The sequence below is a fragment of the Puma concolor genome, chromosome C1, assembly GCF_028749965.1.
Source record: "Puma concolor isolate L17-30 chromosome C1, mPumCon1.1.hap2, whole genome shotgun sequence".
Classification (NCBI taxonomy): Eukaryota; Metazoa; Chordata; class Mammalia; order Carnivora; family Felidae; genus Puma; species Puma concolor.
This window is the reverse complement of record NC_141674.1, coordinates 200,852,050-200,874,859: the sequence shown is the minus strand read 5'-3', so window position 1 is coordinate 200,874,859 and position 22,810 is coordinate 200,852,050. Positions and strand designations below refer to the sequence as shown.

General features: G+C 38.8%; 1 protein-coding gene across 3 annotated transcripts in view; it reads left to right on the top strand.

Moving 5' to 3' along the window:
* Positions 1-22,810, top strand: part of BARD1 (BRCA1 associated RING domain 1) — an 89,376-nt gene that overhangs the window by 62,187 nt on the left and 4,379 nt on the right. For all 3 annotated transcript variants that reach the window (XM_086719556.1, XM_086719558.1, XM_086719557.1), the window contains 2 exons: positions 6,837-6,969; positions 7,504-7,596. In XM_086719556.1, the coding sequence (XP_086575682.1) occupies positions 6,837-6,969; positions 7,504-7,596 (226 nt within the window). The remainder of the gene's footprint in view (positions 1-6,836; positions 6,970-7,503; positions 7,597-22,810) is intronic.

The window sequence follows — 22,810 nt, the reverse complement described above, 5'->3', positions numbered from 1 at the left end:
TATTTTAGGGAGCATTCATACTGCAATCAGTGTGACAGATAGAACTCTTATTCTCAAGGAACTCACATTCTAATAGAGATGTCTGTAAGACAGAGATGTCTGTAAGACAGATGTCTCTTACAGAGACACTCTGTAAATATGTAAACTAATGTAAATGAAATAATTTCAGGAACTTAAATTGTGTGGTTTGAAGATTTTGTAGAGTATAATTGAGTGGAGCTTGAGGGCTCCAGAAAAGGCACTGCATTAGCTGGAGTCATTGGAGGGCCTTTAGAGAACTGATGTTTGATTTGAAACTTGAATGAGGAGGAGGAGGTATCCAGGTGAACATCTGGAGGACAGGTGTTCCAAGCAAGTGTATAGGGTCCCTTAGTGGATGAGTGTGGCATATTTAAAGGTTAGAGAGAAGGTGACTAGTCAGTGTCTAAGAGTACTGGAAACCGCTGAAAGGATTTAAAGCAAGGGAATGAAATGATTTGATTTATGTTTTAGGAAGTTCACTCTGGCTGCTTTGTAATAAAGAGACTGAGGTGGGGCAAGAGTGGAGGCAGGGAGATCACTGAGGACTGTTTCATTGTGACAGGATGAGCTATCATGACCTCCTGGATTAAGGTAATAGTGGAAATTACGAGAAGTATGAAGTTGAGTGTCTATTTTTGAGTTAATGGTACCATACTTTCTGATGGATTATATGTGAAGTGTGGATAAAGAGTAGAATTAATATGACTAGCAAAGGGGTAGTAGATGGTGGGGGCCGTTTCCTGCTGCAGGGGAAGGAAATCAATAATTCTCTTGACCAATTTTATGTCTCTAAGGCAGCAAATGGAGATCTTGAACAGGCACGTGAGTCTGTAGTTCAGGAAAGAGCTACAAGCTAGAGAAAGTGAAAAGAATGCTTATTCCATAGGAATTTACAGTTTAATGGTAAATATAGGTATAAAAAAGTTCATTACATACTGTAATAAATTTATAATAGAAGCCATAAAAATGTACAGGAGATCCACAGAGCAGGAAGAAGCTGATTCCAGAAGGGATCAGAAGAGCTTCACAGAGAAGGTAACAAGAAAGCTTGTAAACTTTTAAAGGTAAAAGTTTTAGCAAGGTATCTAATAGAATGCTGTTGGCTGCAGATAACAAAACATTTACTCAAATGCCTAACAGCAGTATATTCTTTTATATAAAGGTAATCCCAATTTAGAATAGCTTTCTTTGGTGAGTTCAGCAATTAAATGGCTGCGCTAGAGACCCAAATTCTTTGTCTTTCTGCTTTGCCATCCTCAGCTTGGTGGCTTTGTCCTCACCAGTCTCCCTCCAGTGATTATAGGGTGATAGCCACAACTGCACATGTGACTGTGTCCACCATTAAAAGAAGGACTAAAACCCTTCCTAGAATCTTCCACTGGACTTCCCCTTATGTCTTACTGGTCAGAACTGGTCACGCAGTTCGTGTTGACATACTTCATGGTTGAAGGCAGGGAAGGTTCTTGAAGAGTGGATATCTGGAAAAATGGGATTCTGTTAGCGTGGAGGAAGTGAGCATTGCCGCACTGCAGTCAGGTATACAAAGTGGGGATGGCAGTCCAAATCTGAGGAAACAGACTCATAGACAAGGAAGCATAAAGAATCTTTGAAATCTGAGAAACTAGTTAGTGTGAGAGGAGCACAAGGTATATTATCAGAGAAGAACCAGAGGTCAAGAGTGGAGTTGAGATCAGAATGTAAAAGGCTTTGGCTCCCCCCAGGAGGAGTTTAGACATTACTATGCAACAGGGCACTCTTGTGCATTTTCAGTGTATTGGGACCGCAGAGGACAGCCGAGAGTGGGCCAAGACCAAAACCTGGTTAGGAGGCTGTGTGATAAACAGAACTCTGATGGGAAATGGTGGTGTGATGTGGGCAGGGAGAGAAGAAGAGGGTTTTTCAAGAGAGGGGTGTGGTGGGTGCACTCAGCTGCTCAGATAGGGGAAGAAGAGAGAAAGGGATGAGTTCAGGTCAAAGATGTGGTCATAGCTGCTGTCGCAGGCTGGTTACCTTTGTGCTCTGACAACTGTTTATCTCTTGCCTTCTCCTGGACATCAGCCCTGCAAGTGTGCACCAAGGTGGTTTTCATAATGAACTGCAGGAGAAAGTAGAAATCTTTCTACTTTACTAATAGAAATTTACTAGTTTACAAAGAAGAAAGCTGAAACCTAGTATGATTTGCTCATGGTTACCGAGCCATTAAAAAAAACAGAAGAAAGAAAGTAGGGTTTTTTTGAATGGATCAGTGAGAACTTGAATTTCTTAAATCTTAGGTCAGTACTCATTCAGTTCCACCATACTTAACAGTGTAAATTGGCATGTATTTATTCATTTGGACTTGAACTCTACTGGCAGAACGTAGCATAACTGAGTTGTCATTTGCCAATGTTCCTTTCATGAAAAGCTGGAGAAGAATTACATCAAATGTGTCAAAAACAAAGATACCTTTATGGTGGTCTTGGAGTGTGAACATGGCGATGTCCTCAGAGAAGAGGAAGTTGTTTACCCCCCCTCAGTTCTACCCAGTTACTGCTGTGTTTTTATAAAGTGTAAGAAGCCTGTACCTTCTGCATGTCTGATGGACATGGCCTCACAGTATCATTATTACTATCTTCATGGTAGATTTCTGGTGAAGGAAAAGATAATGGTTATATGGTAAGTCCTAAGGTGAAAGGGTTGTGTCCTTCTGGAATCTGTCTTCCCTCAGCTGCTGCCAGACCCCCTTTCACTCATCATTTTTCCGCCACGTTGCACTGCCTCACTGTTTCTAGAATCCACCAACATGCTCCCATTTCAAGTCCTCAGCACCAGCTGTTTTCTCTGACAGGGACAATTGTAGGGAACTGGACATAGATGTGGCACTCTGCATCACTCCCTTTAAATCCCACTCAGGCGTCGTCCTATCCGAGAGGGTTCTGTACTACTGTTTCTCAAGTAGCAGCCTCCCAGGGCTTCGTATCCTCCCAACCCTGCTTTATTTTCCCTTACCACTGATCATTTGACAAAATACATTTTTATTTTATTGGGTTTCCACCCTCCCTTCCAGTTAGACTATAACCTGCATGAGGTCAAGGACTTGCCTCTTTTGTTAATGTAGCAACCCCAGTACTGAGAACAGTGTCTGGCAAATAGTAGGTGCTCAATAAATGTATGTTAAATGCATGAGAGAGTACTGGAGGGCCCTCCCTGATACATGCTTGCTCCTAAAACCAGGACAAGTACTTAGTAGCTGAGTCTGAATTCCTTCAGATTCGTGATTTCCAAGTCCTGAGAGCTGCTTCAGGAAAAGCATCATGTGGAAGGAATTGGGTGATAAGTTTGTGGGGTTTGAGTGTCTTTACTTCCAATCTAGAATTTTTGTTACATGGTTGTTGGAAGGCATTGTTTGAAATCTGAGAAGCTATCTCTAGTGACTTAAAAGGCTGTTGCTGTATTCATTTTGTTACTTCTCTGCCCATGATCCTTTTGAGTAGCATTTTTATCCTTTTTCTTTTCATAATTTCAAACCCTATTTTTTATAAACATTAATTAAGAATTTAAGAAAAATTTTCATAAGAGTTTAATGCCATGTACATAGCAACTAATATCTATAAAATCAGGGTATTGAACCCTTGGATGTGTTCTGAACATCTTTTGAACCTCATGGTGAATAACCTCTGCTTATTCAAACCACGTGCCTCCTCACCCGCACCTCCTGCCCCCAACAGATGTGTGGCTTTGGTGGCTGTTTGCTTTATGTTGTTGTTGTTGTTGTTGTTGTTGTTGTTAATAGTATTCCTTAACTATGAGAAATTAGTGTCGGTTTCTATTTTTTGTTCAGACTTACAAACGATGATAGGAAAATGCTTGACCCACTTTGGTGCTCTTCTTGGGCTGATGGAGATAGTATCATATGCTATATACATAGAATTGATATCTTTTCACTCTTGTATTTTGTACAGAGAACTCACTTAGCTGAAGTGGAGTTACATAAACTGGAAAGTAATGTGTTCCTTTTGGAGCTATTTTTATGGCACATATTTGTATAACTGAATTATTCAATCACTATTTTTTACTATTATTTAGTAATTGAATGATCCATCAAGTGCACTGCACTATTTTCATCTTAGGGAATGTTTACAGTGTTTAGGTTAGACATGGTTAAAGCACCTTATAACTTAGTGAATAGGAAAGATAACATATACAGAAATGTGATGTCAATATGTGTGTGATGTGTATAGCATGTCCAGTCAGACCTTTGCAACTTGAACCTCAGATGAATAATTCAGGAAACAACATTTTTTTGAGAAAGAGAGAGAGCGAGCATGTGTATGCGAGTCCGGGAGAAGCAGAGCAAGAGGGAGAGAGACTCTTAAGCAGCCTACATGCTCAGCAATGTGGGACTCAGTCTCATGAATATGAGATCATGACCTGAGCAGAAATCAAGAGTGAGACATTTAACCAACTGAGCCACCCAGGTGCACTTAGGAAACGGAACTTTTTTTTTTTTCTTTAATTTAAAAAAAAATGTTTATTTATTTTGAGAGAGAGGACAGAGTGCGAGTCGGGGGGGGGGCGGGGCAGAGTGAGAGGGAGACACAGAATCCGAAGCAGGCTCTAGGCTCCAAGCTGTCAGCACAGATCCCAACGCGGGGCTCGAACCCACAGACCATGAGATCATGAACTGAGCTGAAGTTGGATGCCCAGCTGACTGAGCCACCCAGGCGCCCCAGGAAACTGGACATCAACTTTCAGTTTTCAAATAGTTTTCAAGTTTCAATACTCAAGTGCTGAATATCGCCATTAGAAAAACCTTTCATAGAAATTTTTTTAAAATGTTGTGTATGTACTTACTTAATACATGGCAGAATTTCATTGAATATATTTTGAGCGAATGAATGATTGGAAGCGATCTGTTTATAGATGTAGCTAACAACTTAGTGTTATATGGTAGGGCATCAGACTGTGAATTATCACTACATTGATATGTGAATATTTAAACACTAACTTTCTCTAATCTAGTTGTTGAACTGCACTGGTGATCAGACCTTACTGTTTCACTTTGTTCTTCAGAGCTTTTGAGAACCCCAAAATCCCATGCATACAAAGTCACACACGTCGGAGGACCTTCTGTCTCGTATTTGAAAATTACAGTACTGTGTTTGGCTTTTTATTCTTTAACACAATAGTGCTGATTTACTTTTTGTTTTCTTCTTTGCCGGGACATTGCTTGTCTTTTATCAGGTAGCTTTTGGCTGACTCTCATTCCAATTCCATTTGTTAAATTCTCTTGGCTGCTGTTGAAGGCATTAGCTCATTGTTTCTTTGAATCTTTCACTTAATGCTATCCATTGGTGTTTTCTCTTTATACTTGTTGTTTTTGTCTCCTGGAAGTTCTACTTCTTTCTGTACAACTGAAAATATTGGTCTTTGTTAGAGCAATTCTTTTTCATAGCTGCATTGAGTTATTACTGTTGGTGGATCTGGTCTAACTTCTGTATTTTCTTGTCTGTTTTAATTGTCTTGGTTTTGATAGGTAACTGTTTTGATGTTAAGAATTTGTTTTCTTGGGACACCTGGGTGGCTCAGTCGGTTGAGCGTCCAACTTCGGCTCAGGTCATGATCTCGTGGTCTGTGAGTTTGAGCCCCGCGGCGGGCTCTGTGCTGACAGCTTGGAGCCTGGAGCCTGCTTCGGATTGTGTCCCCCGCTCTGTCTGCCCCTCCCCCACTCATCCTCTGTCTCTCTCTCTCTCTCTCAGAAATAAACATTAAAAAAAATTAAAAAAAAAAAAAGAATTTGTTTTCTGTTTTTGAGCTCAGTGTTAGACGCTTTAGTGTTCTTTGATTTATTTTTTTATTTTTTTTAACATTAATTATTATTGAGAGACAGGGAGACACAGAGCATGAGGAGGCGAGGGGCCGAGAGATGGAGAGACACAGACTCTGAAGCAGACTCCAGGCTCTGAGCTGTCAATACAGAGCCTGACGTGGGACTCGAACTCACAAACAGCGAGATCATGACCTGAGCCGAAGTCGGGCGCTTAACTGACTGAACCACCCAGGCGCCTCTAGTGTTCTTTGATTTTTTTACATAATCTCAGTTTAAAATGAAAAGAACAGAGGTGCCTTGGGTGGCTTAGTCGGTTAAGCCCCTGACTTTTGGTTTCAGCCCAGGTCATGATCTCATGGTTTGTGAGTTTGTGCCTCGCATCAGGCTTCATGCTTGCAGTGCAGAGCCTGCTTTGGATTCTCTGTACCCCTCTCTCTGCCCCTCCCCTGCTTGCACACACTCTCTCAAAATTAAAAAAAAAAAAAAAAAAGACCAAACCAAGTTTAACTTCAGTAGAATAAGTTAGTGGAGGGGAGATAGGGAATTAATAATTTTAAGTGGGTGTTTTGGGTTACTTAAGAAGGTGGAACTCCTCACTGGCTTAGTCGGTAGAATATGCAACTCTTGATCTCAGGGTCGTGAGTTCGAGCCTCACGTTGGGTGCAGAGATTATAAATAATTTTTTTTAAGAAAGGCTTACTGGTGACAGAATGAAGTTATAAAATTCTAGAGAGATCCAGTTTAGAATCAAGGAAACAAGATGCCCTGCGTTTACATTACTATTTAGCATTTTATTCTGGGGTGAGGTAGGGAGGAAGGACTATGAATTAACTATTCGAATGCATTGAGCATTAGGTTCTGAGCCACAATTCGATGGAAATTATGGGGAATAACTAGATAGAGGAAGATAAATACTGAGATTCAAGCTTCTATCAAGTGAAAGTTAATAAGTTTCTTTAGTTTTTAAATGATTTTAACACTGTGGTATCTCCCCTTTCATTAATAGACAAACACTGGTCAGCGTAGGGATGGACCTCTCGTGCTTATAGGCAGTGGGCTTTCTTCAGAACAGCAAAAAATGCTCAGTGAGCTTGCAGTGATTCTTAAGGCTAAAAAATGTGCTGAATTCGACAGTACAGGTGAGGATTTTTATATACTTACTTATTTTTGTCTGAAAAAAATTTTAAATAGTCAATCCTATTTTATTTGTAGAATTCCCCTCATCAATTATATGTTTTAATCATTGGGGAATGGCAGTATACTTTGAATCTTATAATCTAAAATGTTTTTATAGACCTAATTTAGTCAGGAAATGTAAAGTTTAAAGCTTTGCACATATTTTAGGACAGAACAGTGTGTCAGAAGGGCAAACTTATGTGTTTGCTAATGACAAATAAATTGTGTGCAATGTAATACTTTAATTCTTTAGTTACAATTTGAAAATAAAAGAAAAACATATGTTAATGTGGCTTTAAGATACCTGGTTTATGATCTGGTTTTTCATGCTGTTGGCCAGGATGGAGAGTGATACTTAGTTTAAAAAGTCTTATATCTAAGTATACAAATGGTTGCTTTTGAAGAAAATTCAGATTATGAAGCACAGACTAGTTATAATCATTGAAGATTTTTTTTGGTATATATTTGTTTCTGTTACTTCTTTTTTTGTATTCTAGTAACTCATGTCATTGTTCCTGGAGATACAGTTCAAAGTACCCTAAAATGTATGCTTGGGATTCTCAATGGATGTTGGATCTTAAAATTTGAATGTAAGTATTAGATTTGGGAGAACTACAAAATGAATTGAGTAGATTAATTTCATTAAAAAAAATTTTTTTTTTTAATGTTTATTTATTTTTGAGAGAGACTGAGACAGAATGTGAGTGGGTTAGGGGCAGAGAGAGGGAGACAAAGAAGCAGAAGCAGGCTTCAGGCTCTGAGCTGTCAGCACAGAGCCTGATGTGGGGCTCGAACTCACGAGCTGTGAGATCATGACCTGAGCTGAAGTCGGATGCTCAACTGACTGAGCTACCCGGGCACCCCAATTAATTTCATTTTTTATGGTGTACTATTGCCAATACTTATTTAAGGAACTTAACGCTAATTTTTCTTACCTCCGGTTAGTCGCTGCAGTTTGAAAAAGCTTCCTATGTTGGTGGTATTGTTTAGATGTTCTTGGTGAGTGTCCACAGAATTTTTTAGTCTTTTTTAAAGTCTTCTTTTTCACAATAGGAACTATTTTAATAAAGAGTAAATGGGTTTTAAGCTTCCAGCAATCCAACAATATATGTAACTTAAAACACATTTTAAATATACTACCATGACATGAAATAATTTGTTGCTTTTGCCTTATGATTTCTAAAAACTGTGCATGCTTTCTTAATGATCCAGTATATTCTAGGAAGCTGTTAGGAGTTAGACTGCCTTGTACTCCCTGATTTGGGGCGATTGCACCAGCCATTATCCAAACTCTTACCTGCTTCTGGTTGGTCCAGCACCACCACCTGCAGAGCTGCCTTCTACCTCCCCTGCTCTCACTTGTTTGCTTTTCCTGACCTTGGATTCACTTAGGACTTCAGACAAAAAGAAAGCTCATATGGAGTTACTTCCTATTCTTCAGTAGCTAAAGTATCTACTTTTGATATGATGGCTGAAGTAGGACAATGTGTATACCTTTTCTGTTAACTAATTTTTTAGAAAAGAGTAATGGCTGTAAAGAGGTTGCCCAGGGAGTCTTGTGATGATGCAGCTGAGCGTCTGGACCCCAGTGGTGGGTACATCACACAGGGCTACACATGTGATTAAATTGTATAGATCTGCACACACCCGTGTGCACACATGTAGCTGAGTGCGTGTATAACTATGAAATCAGAATAAGCCCTATAGGTTGTATCAGTGTCAGATTCTTCTGTAGTGTGTGGGGTGTTAACATTGGACACTGGAGGAAGGGCGCACGGACATCTCTGCATCCTCCTATGAATCTGTAATTATTTCAGGTTAAAAAGTTAAAAAAAGAATAGTATTTTAAATGAAACTTTCTTTGTAGGAAGCAAATGATGGATTAGAATTAGCTTTAAGAAACTTTATGTTATGGCTTTGTGCTTTGAAGGTTTTATGATAGAAATGCTTGATTTACCAAGATCTTAATTGTGTTATTAATTTAATCTCAGTTTGAAATTAATTTGGTTTGTAGAACAGTTTCCCTTTAGCAGTTGGTATTCATGTCCTTTTTATTTATTTTTTTTTTTTATATATGAAATTTATTGTCAAATTGGTTTCCATACAACACCCAGTGCTCATCCCAAAAGGTGCCCTCCTCAATACCCATCACCCACCCTCTCCTCCCTCCCACCCCCCATCAACCCTTAGTTTGTTCTCAGTTCTCAACAGTCTCTTATGCTTTGGCTCTCTCCCACTCTAACCTCTTTTTTTTTTTTTTTTTTTGTTCCCCTCCCCCATGGGTTTCTCTTAAGTTTCTCAGGATCCACATAAGAGTGAAACCATATGGTATCTGTCTTTCTCTGTATGGCTTATTTCACTTAGCATCACACTCTCCAGTTCCATCCACGTTGCTACAAAAGGCCATATTTCATTTTTTCTCATTGCCACGTAGTACTCCATTGTGTATATAAACCACAATTTCTTTATCCATTCATCAGTTGATGGACATTTAGGCTCTTTCCATAATTTGGCTATTGTTGAGAGTGCTGCTATGAACATTGGGGTACAAGTGCCCCTATGCATCAGTACTCCTGTGTCCCTTGGATAAATTCCTAGCAGTGCTATTGCTGGGTCATAGGGTAGGTCTATTTTTAATTTTCTGAGGAACCTCCACACTGCTTTCCAGAGCGGCTGCACCAATTTGCATTCCCACCAACAGTGCAAGAGGGTTCCCGTTTCTCCACATCCTCTCCAGCATCTATAGTCTCCTGATTTGTTCATTTTGGCCACTCTGACTGGCGTGAGGTGATATCTGAGTGTGGTTTTGATTTGTATTTCCCTGATAAGGAGCGACGCTGAACATCTTTTCATGTGCCTTTTGGCCATCCGGATGTCTTCTTTAGAGAAGTGTCTATTCATGTTTTCTGCCCATTTCTTCACTGGATTATTTGCTTTTCGGGTGTGGAGTTTGGTGAGCTCTTTATAGATTTTGGATACTAGCCCTTTGTCCGATATGTCATTTGCAAATATCTTTTCCCATTCCGTTGGTTGCCTTTTAGTTTTGTTGGTTGTTTCCTTTGCTGTGCAGAAGCTTTTTATCTTCATAAGGTCCCAGTAATTCACTTTTGCTTTTAATTCCCTTGCCTTTGGGGATGTGTCAAGTAAGAGATTGCTACGGCTGAGGTCAGAGAGGTCTTTTCCTGCTTTCTCCTCTAAGGTTTTGATGGTTTCCTGTCTCACATTCAGGTCCTTTATCCATTTTGAGTTTATTTTTGTGGATGGTGTGAGAAAGTGGTCTAGTTTCAACCTTCTGCATGTTGCTGTCCAGTTCTGCCAGCACCATTTGTTAAAGAGACTGTCTTTTTTCCATTGGATGTTCTTTCCTGCTTTGTCAAAGATGAGTTGGCCATATGTTTGTGGGTCTAGTTCTGGGGTTTCTATTCTATTCCATTGGTCTATGTGTCTGTTTTTCTGCCAATACCATGCTGTCTTGATGATGACAGCTTTGTAGTAGAGGCTAAAGTCTGGGATTGTGATGCCTCCTGCTTTGGTCTTCTTCTTCAAAATTACTTTGGCTATTCGGAGCCTTTTGTGGTTCCATATGAATTTTAGGATTGCTTGTTCTAGTTTCGAGAAGAATGCTGGTGCAATTTTGATTGGGATTGCATTGAATGTGTAGATAGCTTTGGGTAGTATTGACATTTTGATAATATTTATTCTTCCAATCCATGAGCAGGGAATGTCTTTCCATTTCTTTAAATCTTCTTCAATTACCTTCATAAGCTTTCTATAGTTTTCAGCATACAGATCCTTTACATCTTTGGTTAGATTTATTCCTAGGTATTTTATGCTTCTTGGTGCAATTGTGAATGGGATCAGTTTCTTTATTTGTCTTTCTGTTGCTTCATTGTTAGTGTATAAGAATGCAACTGATTTCTGTACATTGATTTTGTATCCTGCAACTTTGCTGAATTCATGGATCAGTTCTAGCAGACTTTTGGTGGAGTCGATCGGATTTTCCATGTATAATATCATGTCATCTGCAAAGAGCGAAAGCTTGACTTCATCTTTGCCAATTTTGACGCCTTTGATTTCCTTTTGTTGTCTGATTGCTGTTGCTAGAACTTCCAGCACTATGTTAAACAACAGCGGTGAGAGTGGGCATCCCTGTCGTGTTCCTGATCTCAGGGAAAAAGCTCTCAGTTTTTCCCCGTTGAGGATGATGTTAGCTGTGGGCTTTTCATAAATGGCTTTTATGATCTTTAAGTATGTTCCTTCTATCCCGACTTTCTCAAGAGTTTTTATTAAGAAAGGGTGCTGGATTTTGTCAAAGGCCTTTTCTGCATCGATTGACAGGATCATATGGTTTTTCTCTTTTTTTTTGTTAATGTGATGTATCACGTTGATTGATTTGCGAATGTTGAACCAGCCCTGCATCCCAGGAATGAATCCCACTTGATCATGGTGAATAATTCTTTTTATATGCTGTTGAATTCGATTTGCTAGTATCTTATTGAGAATTTTTGCATCCATATTCATCAGGGATATTGGCCTGTAGTTCTCTTTTTTTACTGGGTCTCTGTCTGGTTTAGGAATCAAAGTAATACTGGCTTCATAGAATGAGTCTGGAAGTTTTCCTTCCCTTTCTATTTCTTGGAACAGCTTGAGAAGGATAGGTATTATCTCTGCTTTAAACGTCTGGTAGAACTCCCCTGGGAAGCCATCTGGTCCTGGACTCTTATTTGTTGGGAGATTTTTGATAACCGATTCAATTTCTTCGCTGGTGATGGGTCTGTTCAAGCTTTCTATTTCCTCCTGATTGAGTTTTGGAAGAGTGTGGGTGTTCAGGAATTTGTCCATTTCTTCCAGGTTGTCCAATTTGTTGGCATATAATTTTTCATAGTATTCCCTGATGATTGTTTGTATCTCTGAGGGATTGGTTGTAATAATTCCATTTTCATTCATGATTTTATCTATTTGGGTCATCTCCCTTTTCTTTTTGAGAAGCCTGGCTAGAGGTTTGTCAATTTTGTTTATTTTTTCAAAAAACCAACTCTTGGTTTCGTTGATCTGCTCTACAGTTTTTTTAGATTCTATATTGTTTATTTCTGCTCTGATCTTTATGATTTCTCTTCTTCTGCTGGGTTTAGGCTGCCTTTGCTGTTCTGCTTCTATTTCCTTTAGGTGTGCTGTTAGATTTTGTATTTGGGATTTTTCTTGTTTCTTGAGATAGGCCTGGATTGCAATGTATTTTCCTCTCAGGACTGCCTTTGCTGTGTCCCAAAGCGTTTGGATTGTTGTATTTTCATTTTCGTTTGTTTCCATATATTTTTTAATTTCTTCTCTAATTGCCTGGTTGACCCACTCATTCGTTAGTAGGGTGTTCTTTAACCTCCATGCTTTTGGAGGTTTTCCAGACTTTTTTCTGTGGTTGATTTCAAGCTTCATAGCATTGTGGTCTGAAAGTATGCATGGTATGATTTCAATTCTTGTAAACTTATGAAGGGCTGTTTTGTGACCCAGTATATGATCTATCTTGGAGAATGTTCCATGTGCACTCGAGAAGAAAGTATATTCTGTTGCTTTGGGATGCAGAGTTCTAAATATATCTGTCAAGTCCATCTGATCCAATGTCTCATTCAGGGCCCTTGTTTCTTTATTGACCGTGTGTCTAGATGATCTATCCATTTCTGTAAGTGGGGTGTTAAAGTCCCCTGCAATGACCACATTCTTATCAATAAGGTTGCTTATGTTTATGAGTAATTGTTTTATATATTTGGGCGCTCCGGTATTCGGCGCATAGACATTTATAATTGTTAGCTCTTCCTGATGGATAGACCCTGTCACTATTATATAATGTCCTTCTTCATCTCTTGTTACAGCCTTTAATTGAAAGTCTAGTTTGTCTGATATAAGGATGGCTACTCCAGCTTTCTTTTGGCTTCCAGTAGCATGATAAATAGATCTCCATCCCCTCACTCTCAATCTAAAGGTGTCCTCAGGTCTAAAATGAGTCTCTTGTAGACAGCAAATAGATGGGTCTTGTTTTTTTATCCATTCTGATACCCTATGTCTTTTGGTTGGCGCATTTAATCCATTTACATTCAGTGTTATTATAGAAAGGTATGGGTTTAGAGTCATTGTGATGTCTGTATGTTTTATGCATGTAGTGATGTCTCTGGTACTTTGTCTCACAGGGTCCCCCTTAGGATCTCTTGTAGGGCTGGTTTAGTGGTGACAAATTCCTTCAGTTTTTGTTTGTTTGGGAAGACCTTTATCTCTCCTTCTATTCTAAATGACAGACTTGCTGGATAAAGGATTCTCGGCTGCATATTTTTTCTGTCTAGCACACTGAAAATCTCGTGCCAATTCTTTCTGGCCTGCCAAGTTTCAAAAGAGAGATCAGTCACGAGTCTTATAGGTCTCCCTTTATATGTGAGGGCACGTTTACCCCTTGCTGCTTTCAGAATTTTCTCTTTATCCTTGTATTTTGCCAGTTTCACTGTGATATGTTGTGCAGAAGATCGATTCAAGTTACGTCTGAAGGGAGTTCTCTGTGCCTCTTGGATTTCAATGCCTTTTTCCTTCCCCAGTTCAGGGAAGTTCTCAGCTATTATTTCTTCAAGTACCCCTTCAGCACCTTTCCCTCTCTCTTCCTCCTCTGGGATACCAATTATGCGTATATTATTTCTTTTTAGTGTATCACTTAGTTCTCTAATTTTCCCCTCATACTCCTGGATTTTTTTATCTCTCCTTTTCTCAGCTTCTTCTTTTTCCATAACTTTATCTTCTAGTTCACCTATTCTCTCCTCTGCCTCTTCAATCTGAGCCGTGGTGGTTTCCATTTTGTTATGCATTTCGTTTAAAGCGTTTTTCAGCTCCTCGTGACTGTTCCTTAGTCCCTTGATCTCTGTAGCAAGAGATTCTCTGCTGTCCGCTATACTGTTTTCAAGCCCAGCGATTAATTTTATGACTATTATTCTAAATTCACTTTCTGTTATATTATTTAAATCCTTTTTGATCAGCTCATTAGCTGTTGTTATTTCCTGGAGATTCTTCTGAGGGGAATTCTTCCGCTTGGTCATTTTGGATAGTCCCTGGCATGGTGAGGACCTGCAGGGCACTTCCCCTGTGCTGTGGTGTATAACTGGAGTTGGTGGGCGGAGCCGCAGTCAGACCTGATGTCTGCCCCCAGCCCACCGCTGGGGCCACAGTCAGACTGGTGCGTGCCTTCTCTTCCCCTCTCCTAGGGGCAGGATTCACTGTGGGGTGGGGTGGCCTGTCTGGGCTACTTGCACACTGCCAGGCTTGTGATGCTGGGGATCTGGCGTCTTAGCTGGGGTGGGTAGGCAAGGTGCACAGGGGCAGGAGGGGCAGGCTTAGCTTGCTTCTCCTTAGGTGGTCCTCTTCAGGAGGGGCCCTGTGGCAGCAGGAGGGAGTCAGATCCGCTGCCGGAGGTTTGGCTCCGCAGAAGCGCAGAGTTGGGTGTTTGCGCGGAGCCAGCAAGTTCCCTGGCAGGAACTGGTTCTCTTTGGGATTTTGGCTGGGGGATGGGCGGGGGAGATGGCGCTGGCGAGCGCCTTTGTTCCCCACCAAACTGAGCTCTGTCGTCCGGGGGCTCAGCAGCTCTCCTTCCCTTTGTCCTCCAGCCTTACCGCTTTCTGAGCAGAGCTGTTAACTTATGACCTCCCAGCCGCTAAGTCGCGTTTGCTGTCGGAACACAGTCCGTCAGGCCCCTCCGCTTTTTGCAAGCCAGACTCGGGGGCTCTGCTTGGCCGGCGAGCCGCCCCTCAGCCCCGGCTCCCTCCCGCCAGTCCGTGGAGCGCGCACCGCCTCGCCGCCTTTCCTACCCTCTTCCGTGGGCCTCTCGTCTGCGCTTGGCTCCGGCGACTCCGTTCTGCTAATCCTCTGGTGGTTTTCTGGGTTATTTAGGCAGGTGTAGGTGGAATCTAAGTGATCAGCAGGACGCGCGGTGAGCCCAGCGTCCTCCTACGCCGCCATCTTCCCTCTCCCTAATTCATGTCCTTTTTAAAGGCAGCCGCCACTTTCCTTGCGATGCCCGTGTCCACCCAGGGGTCAGACCCAGATGAGGCTACGACTAACACTGCCACTCATCTGTTCTTGTCCCTAACTGTTACTAGTCTCTCCTTTAGTCTCTCCTGGTCATGGCCAATTTAAGAAGTATAATAAGCAATTGGACTGGGTTATTACGTACATAGAAAAAAAATTTCTGCTTTACTCTTATTTTTGAAACTCTTTTTACCTTTCAAATCTGTGGCAAGTTTTATTGGGCTTCAGTCATTTTAAAACATTGATTTAAAATGGTTCCATGATGGTAGATGCTGTTTTACTGAACCTGCTGCAGAAATTTTGCCAGTGGTTATCAGAAGGAGTGGGTTTTCATAATAATAAGGTCTTAACAATGAAGAAGTCGTGTGAAATTTTGAATGTTAAGGCATTGCCGGTTAAGTCTAGTTCTTGTGACTATGTTCAACTTGCATCTGGTTAAATATATAGGCTACGTGATTGGTTTCCATAAAATCTGCCTTTAAGAAATGGAAGTTTTGTCAGTTTAATGGCTTAGCCATGTCATTTTTATAGAATCACCATGGACTCAAACTGACTCAATAGTGTGCTATTTGGTGATTCTCAGTCGTGAATAACACTCCAGTGTCAGTGCTTCTGTAGGATAAGGGATGCATGGGATCTCTTATTGAAGTTCATATGCTTGTACTTTCTAACACAGAATCCAAAGAGAAATAGGGTCAGATTTTAAGACAGTTACTGTAAATAGTCACTGGGTGTATCAACAGAAGGCAAGAAACTGCAAATACCTTCTCTTCTAGTCTTTATTTCTCACTACATTGATCTTAGTGTCAGACGCGTCAGTTTGATTTTTAAAAATGTTCAAATCTATTCAAAACTGTCTGAAAACATCCACATTGAAGAAAGATGAGGTGGACCAAAGCTTTCAAAATTAATTGTAAAGATTTATGACTTATTAAAACTAGGTCTTGTGTTTGAAGATGCCCATTAGCTTGCTGGTAGACAAAATCTTTATTGGCTTAACTATGCAGAAATGTCACTATTATCTTTTTATGGCATTTTCCATAAACCAAGAAGATTCAAGTGGGATTTTTTTGTTTTTTTTTTTTTTTTTTTTTGAGGGAAAGTGACACAAGGGCGGGAGGGAGAGAAGAGAAAGAGAAAGAAAAAAGCAAGCAGGGCTCACCTGAAGTAGGGCTCATGTACACCTAAAGCAGGCCTCAAGCTTATCCAAAACAGGGCTTGAGCTCTCCCAATGTGAGACTCGAACTCATGAACCATGAGATCATGACCTGAGCCGAAGTCAGATGCTTAACAACTGAACTACCCAAGAGTCAAGAGGAAATTTTATCTAAACTTTTCTCTGACTCATTTAACAAATTAAACAAATTTAAACAAACGAACACTAAAGAATTACTGCTAAATTTAATTATTGGATATTTTCTGTTTAACCATGTTTTGTCTTACTTGGTCCATCTCTTATTTTTTCCATGTGATATGTGAGAGTATATTACAGTGTCGTAGTTAATGCATATACCAACAAAGATTCTGAGATTAAGCCATAGTGATACTATTGTACCAGCCATCTGTTTTGTAGTTTTTATTTCATAGAAATGGGAAATAGAGATAGGAAAAGTTCCTTAAGATTAAATTTTAGGGCTTAAGCCCTGGTCTGGTGCCAGTTCCTCACAGGCAACATAGAACCATCATTGTACAAAGGTTGTTAAAACATGTCTAGAATGAAAAAAACAGACGATGCATGAATACGTAATTTTTATTGTCCTTCTAGACTGTGAGTAAGGTGGAACTGCATGCTAAAGATGTAACCTAGCCTTCAAAAGGGGGAAACATCTTTCACTGACCTGTCCTTGTAGTACCTTGCTTTCAAAATTTCCTCCAGCCTAACCTTTAAAAAAAAAAATTCTTTTGCCTCTTCATTTCTCATCTCAGTGTGAAGAGGAGAGCAGATGGCTGTCCTCTTTTCTTTAGTAATCTCTCTCTCTTGCCCACTCTCATCTCAGTTTAAATACAGTTGCTGCTGGAGAAGGTTTGAAATTCCTTAGCACCAGAGGGCATTGCTCGGGGAACGTGCCCAACATTTTACATTGGGCTGGCGTCTGTGAGGTGAGGAGGCACCACATAGGGTACTTTGTTTTTGCTTTTGTTTTGTTTTAGTTGAGGACGATGGAGCCTCAAAGACAATCGTTATACCATCATATAACCTCGTAGTCAGGTTAACAGACTCACACTTTTCCATTACAATGTTTCTTCAAATTTTATTCACTTCAATAAAATGGAATCTGTTCAGTTCTATTTAAACTTTGCTAATTACCAAAAAGTAAATATACCAAAGCATTCTATCAACTAAGATTGATAGGCAACTTCATGCTTACAGAAATCCTTCACCAAAAAGGCTCTGAGGATTATTTTTTTTAAGAAGTAACATCTTTTGGGGCACCTGTGTGGTCCAGTTAGGTAAGCCTTTGACTTCGGCTCAGGTCATGACCTCACAGCTCGTGAGTTCGAGCCCCGCACCGGGCTCTCTGTGCTGACAGCTCGGAGCCTGGAGCCTGCTTCGGTTTTTGTGTCCTCCTCTCCCTGTCTGCCCCTCCCTCATTCATGCTCTGTCTCTCTGTCTCTCAAAAATAAATAAACATTAAAAAAAAAAAAAATAACATCTTTTGATCTAATTGCCCCACTTCTGAGAATTTGTCCTAAGCCAGAAATACGGAAGAAATATGGAAAATAACATTTTCATTGTTATTTCTAATAGCAGGACATAGGGGGAATAAATATGAAAGAATTAAGAAAAGTTTAAAGATAGTTTCTGAAAAAAAAATCATGTTATTATATGATAATGGTTACATTTGAAGTATTATAAAAAAGGATTGTTTACATTTTAAAAAAGCATAAAACAATTATATCTTCACTTTTAACCCTAGATAAATGTGTGAAAGCATACAGGCAAAGGAACAATCAAAAGAAAACTGGTGGATTAATAGGCAGAGTCCTATTTGTAACACTTTTGAAAACAATGTGTGTCGGTTGGGTGAAATCCATGCTCTCTGGAAGAAATTTAGCTTCTCAAATTTGAATAACAATTAGAAAGTATATCTTCTTTTTCAACTTTCCAAAGATTAATTGTATAGGTAAGAGCTTCAGTGTTTATCAGGGAAATTAGAACCTGTGTGTATATTTCTGTAGTCTAACATGCCAGATCTTTTACACCTGTTCTCTAGACTACCAAGGACATTTTGTTATGGTGATTGTCCTGCCAATCAAAGAGGAAATTCCTACATACATAAACTTTAAATATATGACTAAAAAAGAATACCAAGTATGAATTTTTAAATTATTTTATTAAGAAGAGATTTTGGATATTAGACTGAGTTTGATCTTTAACCACAACTCTAAAAAGGGAATTATTTTGATATTATGAATAATACAGGGTTTTAGAATTGATACCCATATTTTGCCTAAGAAGATTTTATGATACAGCCTATAATACATTTTTAAGATAGAATTTGACCTGCTTCTCAATATACATTAAGTAAAATAAATAAATTCAGCATACTACCCCATGAAGAAATCTGTTTTTATATATAAATATGTTTGTAGTTAGAATACTGGCCTAAAAAGTAGCCAGAAATAGCCAGTTGTTAACTCGTATTTATATAGAATTACAAAACCTAATGATCTGCTGTAGTGTTTCCTGTGATATCCCAAGTCTAGATGTTGATGATGGCCTGAGTGGAACACTGAGCTTTTATTTTATATTTTCAGCCTTCATTTCATTGTCCTTCCACTCTTTTCTGTGGCATTTTGTAATATGGGACTTATTTCTTCTTGTACTGGCCACCCAGGTTTTCAGAAATTGCAGGGAGAGCATAAGTTGTTTTTCCATTTTTTTGTCACAGTTGTGTAAGGTTTCCTGTGATGATTTCCTTTTTTCTAAAGTTTAGTGATATCATAGGCTCTTTGCTTAAAAAGCCCAATTGAAAAGCATTTGAAAAATAAATTATTTTGTTTGTACAATTTGGATATTCATTTTTAATAGAGTCAGAGGGTAAATTCTTCAATATTTATTTTACTAATATTTTGAGTTCTATAAGTGTCCACTTTGGATATAATGACATATTTATTAGGACTTAATTTTGACATAGAATGATGTTTGATTCTGTATTTTATTTGTTTATTTTTTTAGGACATTACATGTTGGCTGAGAGTGATCTTTAATTCTGAAATTTTCAGTGCTATTTCAGCTATGGATAGCTCCAGAAAAATAGCAGTTCTTTAAAATAAGGGTTTATTTACTGCTCTAGGTTTTGAAGAAAAAGAGCAGATTCTATAGCCCTTCATGGAGGGGTAGTTTCCCCCTCTGGACATTTAACAGATCTCCATGTCAAAGCTTTATTCCGTCTTCATTGTATTCTGTAATCATTTGTGTATAGCTGTGGTTTCAAGGACCCCTTTTTTCCTACTCCTTCCCATTTCCATGATGTAAAACTAGATTTTTTCCCCCTTCTAAAACTAGATTAAGATAAAGCTGATTAAGCTTAGTATAGATTCACAAACATCATCAGCAGTTTGTGAAAATACACATTCATTGATATATGTGATGTTACGAGATGTAGGAGGTTAAGAGTGGTTACTAGAGATTTAGAATGAAGGAATATTTTTCTGTATAGTACAAGCTTCTCTTAAAGCCATTGTAGCCCAGAATCCATAGGCTGCATTACTATGCAAAGATTCCAGGCTTTACTAAGGTAGCCAGAGCTACCTTAATGACTGAGTTAATGACTTTGAGTTAAGCAGCACTTGGGGAATTGGGCTGCTTTCCCATATATAAAAAAGTAATAAGATCAGGGCCAAAGGAAAGCTTACCTGAAATGGTAGACATGATCAGGAATATATCTGGGCTAAAAGAATTTCTGAGTTTTAATAAAACCGGTACTTCATTCCTATATTTCTGAAAATGGTAGTTTCAGTCAAAATCCCAAAACAATGAACATGTGAAAAGGAAGAAAGGATCTAAACTTTTTGTAAGGATAGTGGCTGGACACATTATAAAGTATCTATCATTCCGGCATATGTAGAAATCTGTGTTTACATAAATAACATAGCTTATTCACCTAGTTATTTCAGTTTGGAAATTATTAGCTGAGAAAGCTAATAAGTGGTCTTGTATATGCTGCTTATTTCTTCAAAAGAGAGGATAAAGGATAAGTTCTTTCTGCTGAACTATTTTAGTGACGGATGATGGAATAATGACGACTTTGCCAAGTACATGGTATAAACATAAAACATTTTTTTGGTTAAATTTTAAGAACTATCTTTTAATTGGAGGAAAGTGGCCTATTTTTAAAATTTTTTAAATGTTTATTATTTTTGAGATAGATAGCAAGCAGGGAAGGGGCAGAGAGAGTGAGAGAGAGAGAATCCCAAGCAGGCTTCTCGATATCGGCACAGAGACCAACACAGGGCTAGAACCCACAAACTGCGAGATCATGACCAGAGCGGAAATCAAGAGTCAGACGCTCAACCGACTGAGCCACCCATGTGCCCCAGAAAGTGGTCTATTTTTAAATTTTGACATACATATAGAGAGAATAAGCATTACAGTATATATTGTATTTTGGATGATTTTATGTCAGTGGATGTTATGAAAGTTCTGATACTTTGTTTAACACAGAAGATGGGTTTAAGAATTTTTGCTGCAGTTTGCTTAACTTTTTATTGAATAAATAAAAATTTGTAAATACCATCCATTGTTTTGACTTGTTAATTAGGTCATATTTTGCCTGGTAGATTCTTCCATTTCATTGATGATGTTAATGTCTCACTTTAAATTGCTGAAAGTTTTTTTTTTTTTTTTTTTTTTTAGTAAATCTTGGTTTACCTCAAAAGAGGTTCACTAGAAAATTGATACGAATTTGTAATTTTTGTAAATGTCGAGAAGAGTAGCAATTTAGGCATCAGATTAAGTAAAATCATTGATTCACTGAAAACAAAGCCAAATGCATTGTTCGCCCCATACCCCCTCCCCCAGGATAGTCAGCACTTTTTGCCATTTGTTATACTTTTTGCTAATCTCTTAAAAAAATGGATCCTCCTACTTAGTCATCTATTAAGTGGTTATATGATTTATTGTAAGAGAGGTACAATACCTTAAATCTGTGTAGAAAATGCCTGGCATTTCCTTAGATGCTTCATTTTTTTTTTTTTTTTTTTTTTAAACAAAGAGTAAAGCTTGAAGAAAAAAGATTAAAAAAACTGCTCTAGGAATTGGAAGATATCAGAGTTCTCATCTCCATTGTGTCACTGAGAAAACTGCTTAAATCTCTTAAGACTTCAGTCTCTATCTGAAATGAAGAGGTCGATTAGACAAAAGCATCAAGAGTTTCAAATTGGCAGCCTGAGGACCAGAGCAGATACGACTTATGTGGACCAGCTCTGTCCCATGTAGCCATTCAAGTTTCAAGTTTCCTGTACATTTCCTAGTGGTTGCAGTCTCCCCAGCTTCCTACCACTTAACATGATGTTCCTCACACATTTACCTAATCTGAGGGCCCTCGGAGACACTCGAGTTGCAACCCTTGGACTAGATGTCACTCCTGACTTTCAAAAATTGATGTTTTCTGTGCTGTGACAGCAATTAACAATACTTGGTCATCATTCAAACATGTTATTAAAGACCTGGACACTATTCTTTAATTTTCAGGGGGAAAATGCTTTATTTTCTTCTTTAACTTGATATAAGTGGCACAGAGAGTTGGCAGATTGTTGCTTAGAATAAGAGAACATCAGAGGAATGTATTCTTAATTCAACTCACTAATTAGAGCAATGGATTTTCCTGTCTTACCCTATAGAACTGTACTGAGCATCTGCTATAAAGCTGTAAGTTTTATGATTTGGGGCACCTTCCTACTACAGAAGCACTGAAACGGCCATGCTGCCCTGTTTGTGACTGCCCTGGGCAGTTTGTGACATTCTTGTGTCTGCTGATTGATACTAATGCCAGCACGGTGCCAGGATCAAAAGATACCAGTGTAATAAATAAGGCTTTTTTGACAGTTTAAATAATCAACCAAATAAATTTGCAAAATGGGTAAGCAGCCGGCATAGGCACAGCCCATTTATTTATCCTTGTAGTTAGACATTTGCCATTCACTTGTTACAGTAGTTACCATGGGAGTATTCAGTCCTTGACTTTATATGCTGGCATGTTTATCTAAAGATACTGATAGGAATGTTCTGCAGAGCTATAGGAAAGGAGGTTTAGGAAGCGGGGGGGTGGCTCATGCTGAAGACATAAGAAGTAAAAAAAAATATTCACATGTAAAATAATGAGTTTAAGGTAAGTCCACGATTTAGATTGCTAATGTTTTTTAGGTTGGTTTTTAATATAGAAACAGTATATGATGTAAGCACACTGGCAGTGTCTCTGGTATGATACTTTGACCTAGTCAAAATTTTTGAGACTCCTTTTCAATAGACAGTACATATTTTAATATTAGCTCCATTAGAAAGATAGTTTTTTACTCAGTGGGCAATTATTAAAAATTACAGTATTTTTAAAATGCAATTTTTATGCAATGCAGAAACCCAACAGTTTTTATAGAACCATTATATTTATGATAAGTTAGTGAGAATAGTAAGATTCAGAAATTCATCATAACAAACTTGGCTAAATATGAATTTTGTATTAAAAACATTGGGAGAAGGCACACCAAAGCATAAGCAAAACTAACAAATTAATAATCACATGATAGGGA